We start from the raw sequence: 9608 nt of genomic DNA, 5'->3' as shown, positions 1-9608 counted from the left end.
CAACCACCAAATTTTGGCACCGGGACGCACAGAAAGAAAAAATAATTTCGATTTTATTGTGTTTTTTTTTTTTTTTTTTTCCGAAAAAAACGTTTTATTTTGAAAAGTGACCGGATTCTCTCTGTTACATCCGTCACACTTACCATAGCAACCAGAGTGTGCTGGGGTAAAAACGATGTTGCTCATGTGATGTTCCGTTGTTGGTGTGACGTTATGAGGACACTGCTAATAAAGTTACATATGATTACACAGTGGATTTACGTTTATTATTATTATTACTAAAGAGAAAATTCCACCCCGGTCCGCGGTAAACGTGTCTTGCGTTGTACCGGTCCGCGGTGACAAAAAGGTTGGGGACCACTGCTTTAAACCAGAAAGCAAAGACCTGAACACAGGACTGATGTGGTCCTACTTCCTGGTCTTAGTCAGAACCCAAGCAAGAGCGTTCTAGATGAACCATAAGCGGCTTTACAGAACCTTTTCTGAGTCCAGAGTACAGACTCTGGCAGGATAAGACTCCATAGGTTTGACTTTGACAGTAAAACATTTGAATTCTGTTTGGAGGGTGATTAAAGTCTAATGTTTTAGATTTACTGTGACTGTTAAAGTTTATGGGTTAGAGTCCATGATTACACGTTTTTTTTAATCTTGATTTGTAGATTTTTAAAAAAAGAGACTGAAGGTGACAGAATAAACACTTTCTCTGTGTTTCTTTGGGTCAGAGATCATCTCAGTCTGGCTGTGTTTTGCTGCAGGACGTTGCTCTGCATCCACTCAACAAGCAAAGTCTACAGATAGGCTGTTGTTACAAGTTACTTTTACTCAATTACCGCCAAACACGCAGATCAGGGCGAGCAAGACCGCCCCATGGCCCCCAACGCCAAAGAGCAGGGAGGCATAGGTGCACGGAGAGTGTAAGCCCCAGCCCAGCGAGTGGGATAGCTCTCCACCCCACCCCCGCAACAGCCCCCCAAGCCCCAGACGAGCCGCCCACCACCACCCGGGAGTTCCGGGCATCCCCTCTCCCCAACCCAAGGCACGAGCCAGGGACCCAGAGGGAGACCGACCCCATGCTCCAGGCAACCACCCTCCCACCTCGTGGGAAGTCGGGAGAGAGCAAGGGAGCCCCGCCCCCCAGCTCTGCCCATGAGGATGAATTTGAAAGATTTTCCCTCTTCCTTCAGTTTAAGTTTTCCTTCTCTGTCTGCTTCTGGATATCAATCAGAAGAAGATGCCTATTAATAAAATAGGTTAAAAAAACACTTTTTTTTATTGGGTAATTACATTTGTATTAAACCTAAGGGAGTGAAAGTGTAAAGAAAAATGTATCAAAAGAGACAAGAAGGCTGATGTACAGGTGACCTTAGGACATCCCTCTCTTCATGTACTCGAACGTGATAGGCCCTTCCTTTAGTTTTGATGACGATAATATTGCAATATAATAGGTAAAATTGTAAATGAGGTCAGGATCCACATTGCAGCTTTGCCAAAACCCAAACTCTGCTCAGCTCTCCGTCCTTAGAGGATACATTTCTGTCCGGCGCAAACGGAGGTGGGAGGGGGGTTGTATTTTGGGTCTGGGGGAGCAGAAGCAGGTCTCATGTGTCAGTGCACAGAAGGGCCTGGAGGCAGCTGCTCTCTGGTGAGTGTTTTTTCTGCGTCTCGTGTCTTTTCTTTACCTCCTTTCGTGGTTTGTTGCTTCTGTTGTTTTTTCTATGACTACTGAAGGGGAAGATTCTCTCAGAAACTGCAGCTCTTCTCTTCTGTTCCTCCAAGTTTGGCTTCAGAGAAGCTGAAACCACTCGGAGAACCTTCATCTTCAAATCAGTTTGATGTCGTTTTGACAACTTGTTGAAGGAAAGGACTTTTAAAGAAGGTTTAGAAAAAGCAGGTCAGAGCAGATTGAAGCTTATTTTTGGAGGACTCATAACTTTGTGTGTCATGAACCCGAGGCCTTAGGGATCTGCTGGAGCTCAAACACAGATCGGACAGTTTCATGAGAAACTTTTCTAACCCTAAAATCCAGCTTCCTGAGTTTGAAATATATACTGAAGATTATTTAATGTGTTCCGGGGGTTTATGTGAAGAAACTGTGACTGAATTGATAAATCTTAGAAAGGTCAACGGTGTGGTAAACTCTTGACCACCAGAGAGCAGCAAAGACTGCCAAGCGGAAACAGTTCCAGGAATCCAGAAAAATCAATAGAACCTCTGCAGGTATGTTACAGGAGTGAAACCATTTAGATAAAAAAAGATAGGTCAGTAATAAAAAGAAATCTGAGTATTTCTTCTTTAAAGATTTCCAATTTTAATCTGAAGTTTTTGACATTAATCTCTGAATTCTGGACTTGGTCTCACAGAACTCTGTCTTTAATTCCAGAATTCTGACATTGATCTCAGAACTTTTGTTTGAATACAGGAATTATGACTACAATTTTACAGGACGGTCTCTAATTACAGAATTCTAACTTTAATATCAGAATTCTGACTTTAATCTCAGAATTCTAACTTTAATCTCAGAATTCTGACTTTAATCTCAGAATTCTGACTTTAATCCCAGAATTTTGGTATTCAATCTCAAAACCCCGATTTTAATTTTAAAATTCTGACTTTAATTTTATATTTCTAATTTAAATATCAGAATTTTAAAGTTTTTGTTCATTCTGAAATTCTTAAACTAAAGTCAGAAAAAAATAGCTAAAATTATTTACCCTTTCATTTTATTCTCTCAAAGGCTCTAATCTCCCTATGTTTTATATAGAGACATTATTTTAAAATTGGTTCATTACCTCACAAAGCAAAAATAATTTAGAATTGTAAAATTAATTATTAACACATCTTTTTTTCTTCAAAGTGACATTTGAAATACAGACCAATCGTAGTCTTTAGTGGCCATTTAGGAAACACTGTGATGCAGCAGAACCACAACAAATACAACGAATTTAAACATTTTATTTGAATCTTAAACCTTTTTGAAATGATTCTAGGTCAAACCAAAATTTTTTAAGTTGCTATTATAGATGTTTGACTTGATCTGTCTTTAACGTTTTATTTACACTTTAACCCTTTAACACTGGTACTGTTATTGCAACACCTACATAGCACACACTCTTTGATATACTGTTACTCTTCGAACACTTATGCGATCAACGTGACTCAGCTGCTTCTGTCGTGGAGATGTGGAGATAGCGAGGGTTCATATCAGCTGTGCACAGTAATGCAACACATTACTAACGTTAAGTATTGTATAACGGCGCAACGGTGCATTGCTCTGTTTCTAAATCCACAGTATACGTTAACTGTGTAAATGATTGAAGAGTTATGTTGGTTGAAAGGATGTCAACACCTGAGCTAAAGCTCCAGTAGAAAAGAGTTCATCTTAATCTTCCATAATGATCATGGGTTGCCCTGGAAACAGTTTTATCCTCAAGCCACAGAGGACAGCTACATTGCTAAAGTCAAGGAAACTGGCTTGTTCTTGGCCTGCAGGTTACAGTGATGGAAATGTCAATCAAAAACATCACATCCCTGATTATGCACAAATCTGAATCCAAATGGTGAAACAACAATCACAGTATTTAGGAAAACCTCCACCATCAAAATTTCCACAGTTAGAAATAAAGAAACAGCAGTTCAACACTTGAGTTATTGGGAAACTGCTTACTGCTGAAGCCTGCCTCTAGTGGCCATTGAAGGAACAACACTATTTTGGGGTTTGCTTCAATATTTGGGATGGAATGTGGGGGCTTGATTGGGACTTATTTGATAATTTTCAGTACACAAAAAGAATGTTTCTGAATTAAATCTAATGCATTGACTGTTCCCTCAACATCACAGCAGGTTTGGTGTTAAAGCTGCTTGCTTGCGCTGACACTGACCCGCCTCTCCGCCGTGCAGGAATGGCCGCCACTGGGAATCTGTCTGAAGAGCAGGTGCACTGCTCCATTTGTCTGGACGTCTTCACCAACCCTGTTTCTATCCCCTGTGGACACAACTTTTGCCAGAACTGTATTCTGGGATACTGGAAGACCAGCCCTCTGTATCAGTGTCCCATGTGCAAGAAGTCCTTCTACAAGAGGCCAGACATCAGCGTCAACACGGTCCTGAGGGAAATCGCCGAGCAGTTCAAGCAGATCCGGGTCAAGAGCATGGAGGAAAAGGCCAGCACCAAACCAGCAGAGGGGAAAGCAAAGAAGTGGACAATGGAGAGAAGGAAAAAAGAGGATGAGGAGAGGCTTTTGGAGGAGGATAAGAAGCAGCAGCTTGTAGAGGAGCTTAAGCAAAAACAGGAGGAAGAGTTGAGAAAGAAGCAAGATGACTTGCCCCCTTTAATCCCTCCGGAGGTGGCCTCCAAAGCATCTCCTTCAACCTTACTCCAAACTGTAGTCGAGGGTCCTGCACCACCTCTACCAGAAACGTCCCCTCCCCCTTCACCTCCTTTGTCCTTACCTTCACCTCCTTCCCCATCCCCTCTTCTCTGGGAGGAGGTCCTCTGCGATGTCTGCTTGGGAGAAGGGCGGCCCAAAGCAGTCAAGTCCTGCCTGGTTTGCCTGAGCTCGTACTGCGAGGAGCACCTGAATTCCCACGCCGCCCGCTTCACCAAGCACAAGCTGATGGAGCCCGTGGCCAACATGGAGGACAGAATGTGTCCAAAGCACGAGCGGCTGCTGGAGCTCTTCTGCAAGAAGGACCAGACGTGCGTGTGTGTGCTGTGCACGGAGACTGACCACAGGGCTCACTACACCGTTCCCGTGGAGAGGGAGTGGACAGAGAAGAAGGTGGGGGGCCACCACACCACCCACACGCTCCGCTCCACGGTTCCAAGGTTCAGATAAACTAAGAGCATCTGCAGAGTTCTGCTGAGACGGCAGCGTCAGCAGACTAAATAAAGACAAACCAGCAAAGACCACGACTCCTATTTCAGAACTGATGAGGTCTGATACCAAAAACTTCTATGAAAGAAGAGAACTCATTTAGGCAAAAAACTGAACACTATTCTTTAGTTAAAAGCAATATTTGCTGGGTAAAAAAAAACAGTATCGACATTTCTCTGCAGAACTACAAACATAAAAAAACACTGAGACACGTATCGGGTAGATTTTGTGCAGGTCCCACCAGGACTTGATTTCTGGTCAGATGTGAGATAAAGTTTCCTTAAGATTACCCAGAATTCAAAGGAAATGGTAGAATTTGTTTGTTAAAGCATATTTGTAGGAACATTCTGAACTGCTGAAGGCGATATAAATGTAACTTTAGAGTGCATCTGAATAAAAAAACAAAACTTTTGGCTTTGTCAGACATCAAAGTCGCTCTGAAGGTCAGCAGCTAGGATGTGAGGTCATGGTTCTCCACTGAAAAAAGGGGGAATGTCCCTCCAGAAAGAAGAGTTTAAAGACAAATGACCATGACCCCTACACCTACCTGTGGATATGAACGAGCGGTTGAAATAAAGGAAAAGAGTTTCCTTCCAGGGTGCTGGGATGTCCTGAAGCCCAGGATCACCTGCTCCTCCATACGGAGAAAAGTAGCTTAGGAGGTCTGGACTGAGGGGACTGGTCTTTGCATCCTTAGTTTAAAAATTCCAGTTAAAAGATAAAATTTAAAAAAAGGTTTAACACCTGAACAGGTTTTAGTCAGCTCATTTGCTTCATAGATGATACTGTTGCTCACATTTTCCCCTTCACAATCTTACAGACAAAAAGTGAGTTGGTGCAGTTTAAAAAGTGTTTATAAAGTTTATAAAGCGACAGGCAAGTGACGTGCAAACATATTTAGCTCTAAACCCGTTTATTTTTCATAACTTTGTTTGGTTGTTCTTTCATAACTCAGAGCAAAACCACTCACTGCATGTAGTAATGAACAACTACATAACATCAAATATATCAGCTTTAACTTGTTTTCTCCCCTTCCTGTGCAGGCACAGCTGAAGAGAACGGGGATTGATGTGCAGCAGATGATCCAGGACCGAGTGACCAAGGTGGAAGAGATCAAACTCTCCCTGGAGCTGAACAAAGTCTGTTTTCAAAAACGTGCATGGAAGACTTGGACCACGCTTGGTTTCCAACACTTGTGTTTGAACTTTCAGGCCAGTGCAAAGAAAGAGATGGACGAGAGCATGCAGGTCTTCTCAGAGCTGGTGCGCTCCATCCAGAGGGCGCAGGCCGAGCTGGTTGTGGCCATCGAGGAGAAGCAGAGGCAGACAGAGCGCCGTGCCCAGGGCCTCATCTCCGAGCTGGAGCAGGAAATCTCTGAGCTGAAGAGGAGGAACGCAGACCTGGAAAACGTGGCTCGGACCGATCACATTCACTTCTTACAGGTTTGAGGAGAACATAGTTGCAGTTTTGACCCCCCACTTCAATTCAATTTTATTTGTATAGCCCTAAATCACAACAAGAGTCGTCTCAATGGGCTTCGTACCAGTAATTGTAAGGAAAAACATAAAATCAAAAGGATCATGAATACATAGAATTCAATAGGAAAATACTAACTAAACAGACTAAACTAAACTGGGCATTCCTGCCCTTAGACCCTCCTCTGCGGTAAAGCTTGGTTGTTGGAGAGTGGCCTAAAACCTCTTCTCATCACTGTATTATAAACTTCAGTTTCCCAAAGTTCAGATTTTGAATTTCTGAATTGGTGAGTTAAGTTGCACATTTAGATTGCAGTGAAACACATAGATTCTATGGACTGGGTTATTGTTTGCATTCTTTGCAATTTTAACTACACTTGGTACTTTTTTTGAAGCTTTTGAGCTAAAACAATGCCAGAACACTGAAGCCGTCATGCAGAAGGCCTCACATTAAACAAAAGGATCTTTGTGATCTTCTTAGGTTGAGGCGTGAACAGTCCAACTTCAATGGGAGGAAGGTTGCTGCCGCAAGTCCAGTAATTTCTGATAATGGACACCTCAAAGTTAATGATATACCATGGTCACTTACAAAATAAATAAATAAATACTTAATCAATTAGTAGTGCATTAATCTGGCTATTTTATTGATTAAACCAGTTTTCATAGAGAGCAGACTATTTGACATGTGCTATGATGTGTTGTCATGGTAATGGGTACTGAGTCTGCACCGACCTTGCTCTACGGCTGCAGAGGAAAGTCGTATGTCAGCTAAACGTCAAGAAAGCATGATGTCAGAGGAAAGGTTCACCTCTTCATGCTTGTTTTTGTCCAAATGATGAGGCAAAAGTTTGTTTAAAAGAAACAAGGTCCACAAGTAGTTTTCTAGATCTTTTCTACTGTCTTGTTGTTGTGATAAATGTGGAATATGTTTCAAATTTCTGTTGTTCCTGTTACCAACTGGTGCTTAGGCCAGCACAACAAAAGAGAAGATTCAGGCTCACCAGAAATTCTTTTTCAGGTGTCCATTATCACTGTATGTCACTTTTTAATGGACACCCTGCAGCCAATCAGAATCGAGTATGGTATAAGACACCAGAACGATCTGTTCATCAACATTACTGAAAAACCATGATGTTGAACCAGTAAAGACTGAATAAGGTTTTGAGAGCTGATTGATTGAAGAACCAACATGGACATGTGAGGATGCAGCCACCCAATCATACGACCAGAACAGTCAAAGTCACAGATAAGTTCAGTTCAGCCAATACCACTAATGAAAATCTATTTATGATGTAAATGACTTCTGGCCACTAGGTGCTGCTGTTTGCAAACTATGAATTGTTTCCTTGAGCAACATTTTATAGTAGTTACTGTATAAAATGTGAGCCTGACTTTTCTCTTGAATTTCTGCACGTTATAAACTTCTCCCTCACACATTTTTCCTGCTCCTGTGTTGTTCAGAATTGTAAATAATGTGGTCTGAGATGTTTTGGTGTGGTCCTCAGAGCTTCCCTGCCCTCTGCACTCCCCCATCTGTGAAGGACTGGTCTGAGACCAGCGTTCCCACTGACACCTGTGTGGGAATGATCCGGAGAACCGTCTGCCACCTGGAGGCTACCCTGACCGAAATGATTGACAAACTGTTAGAAAATGGTGGGAAAATTCTCCTTTTAAAAATGTGACAGTTTGTCAATAATGTAGTGAATTTGGAGTTAAAATGGATTTTTCTTCTCTGATTTCCACAGAGATCACAAAGGCTCAGAAATATTCAGGTGATTGTTTTTATCTACAGATTTTTGCGTTGTAGTCATTCATGACAGAACAAAGTCCTGGTTTTGCTTCCACAGTGGACGTGACTCTGGACCCCGACACGGCCAACCCATGGCTGCAGCTGTCTCAGGATCGGCGTCAGGTGAGGCACCTGGGGGCCTGGCAGGACCTCCCCGACCACCCTGATCGCTTTGACACTGTGGTGATAGTGCTGGGACGCGAGGGCTTCACTTCCGGCAGACATTACTGGGAGGTCCAGGTGGGGGACAAAGACGACTGGTACATCGGTGTGGCCAGGTCTTCGGTGAACAGGAAAGGAAGGATCTCTGTCAGTACAACCCAGGGCTATTGGGCTCTGGCCCTGAAAAAAGGCCAGGGCTACCGTGTATCCACAGCCCCAGCACTGCAGCTTTCGCTTGAGTCTAAGCCCAAGAGGGTGGGGGTGTACGTGGACTATGAGGAAGGTCAAGTGTCTTTTTATGACGTGAAGGCTCGGACCCACATTTACACGTTTGAAGCTTCTTTTACAGAGAGGATTCGTCCCTTCTTCTACCTTTACTGCTGCGATAAAGCCTCTGAGACCATGGTGATCAGTCCTGTAGGTGAGAAAAGTCTGATCAAGCAGAGCTAAGGAGGTGAAAAAGGACAGACTGGATGGATAAGTGTGACACCCGCATGCCCATTCCTCCCGTGTCTTCTACCTGCAGACCGTGGAACCAACAACAAACGGGGCAGCTACACATTAGGCAGTTGCTCTTTAATTGCAATCTTTGGGTGCAGAGCACACAAAAGCAGCACAGTTCTGCAGGAATGTTTTGATAGATAGAAGAAAACGCGCATGGACACACAGCAGTAACCCTTGTGCTATCCTAGGCACTTTAACGTTGGGAGTTGGGTCATCTAGACCCACTAGACAGTGCTCTGAACCTTTTTTCTTCAATGATTTGTGATCCTCACTGGTGTCCATGGATTACATGAAATCTTTCCACCTTTATCCACCTTTGTCATGGTAGGGAGAACACGTCAATGTAAGGGTGGGGTCATCTAAGATAGCACAAGTTAATAATGGATGGGATGTTTGAGCATTTGGGTAAATCTAGATGATTATTCAGAGTAAGATCCTAAATTTTATTTTGAATTTTGTTGTTTTAGACAAATTTGTTTTGTTTTGTTTGCTTATTTGACAACGACTAAATAAATATGTTATGTTCCCAAAAAAGTATTTCTTTAAAACCTCAGAGTTGCTGTTTTGTAGTTTGAATGTAATTATAAGTTTACCTGGTTACTGGACTTAACGTCCCATTTAGTGCCGTTCTAGTTTTATGGATTTCTCTTCAAACAGCAATGACAGGAGCCTCCATGCATGGTATATAATGATTTAGACATCTTTTTTGTTGGATGTTGGATACTGAAATTTCCTGCAAAAACAAAAGTGCATCAATAAAGAATTTCTGACAAAATATCTGGACAGAACTCCTTTCTGTTTCAG

The 9608-nt window shown here is 42.6% G+C and overlaps 1 protein-coding gene across 2 annotated transcripts; it reads left to right on the top strand.

The window, feature by feature from the left end:
• The first annotated feature begins 1496 nt into the window (after positions 1 to 1496).
• Positions 1497 to 9579, top strand: LOC101172028 (E3 ubiquitin-protein ligase TRIM39). Of its 2 annotated transcripts, none has more exons than XM_078936332.1 (7): positions 1497 to 1642; positions 3898 to 4778; positions 5918 to 6013; positions 6086 to 6316; positions 7855 to 8002; positions 8095 to 8121; positions 8197 to 9579. In XM_078936332.1, the coding sequence occupies exons 2-7, from the start codon at positions 3900 to 3902 to the stop codon at positions 8748 to 8750; spliced, it is 1935 nt and encodes a 644-aa protein (XP_078792458.1). In that variant the 5' UTR covers positions 1497 to 1642; positions 3898 to 3899; the 3' UTR covers positions 8751 to 9579. The 2 variants fall into 2 exon arrangements, with proteins under 2 accessions (XP_078792458.1, XP_078792459.1); XM_078936333.1 differs by having other exon boundaries at positions 1572 to 1642; positions 3838 to 4778.
• Positions 9580 to 9608: the final 29 nt, after the last annotated feature.

This window comes from Oryzias latipes, chromosome 18 (genome assembly GCF_053564925.1).
Source record: "Oryzias latipes strain Hd-rR chromosome 18, Olatipes_Hd-rR_3.1".
Lineage (NCBI taxonomy): Eukaryota > Metazoa > Chordata > Actinopteri > Beloniformes > Adrianichthyidae > Oryzias > Oryzias latipes.
Note: the sequence above shows the minus strand (reverse complement) of the source record. Positions and strands in the feature narration are given on the sequence as shown.

Bases quoted from the DNA above. Each gene is read 5' to 3' on its own strand.
- LOC101172028 (XM_078936332.1), top strand. From the start codon at position 3,900: ATGGCCGCCACTGGGAATCTGTCTGAAGAGCAGGTGCACTGCTCCATT. The intron at 4,779-5,917 runs GTGGGGGGCCAC...CTTCCTGTGCAG, and splicing joins GGGAGTGGACAGAGAAGAAG to GCACAGCTGAAGAGAACGGG. The intron at 8,003-8,094 runs GTGGGAAAATTC...TGATTTCCACAG, and splicing joins TGACAAACTGTTAGAAAATG to AGATCACAAAGGCTCAGAAA.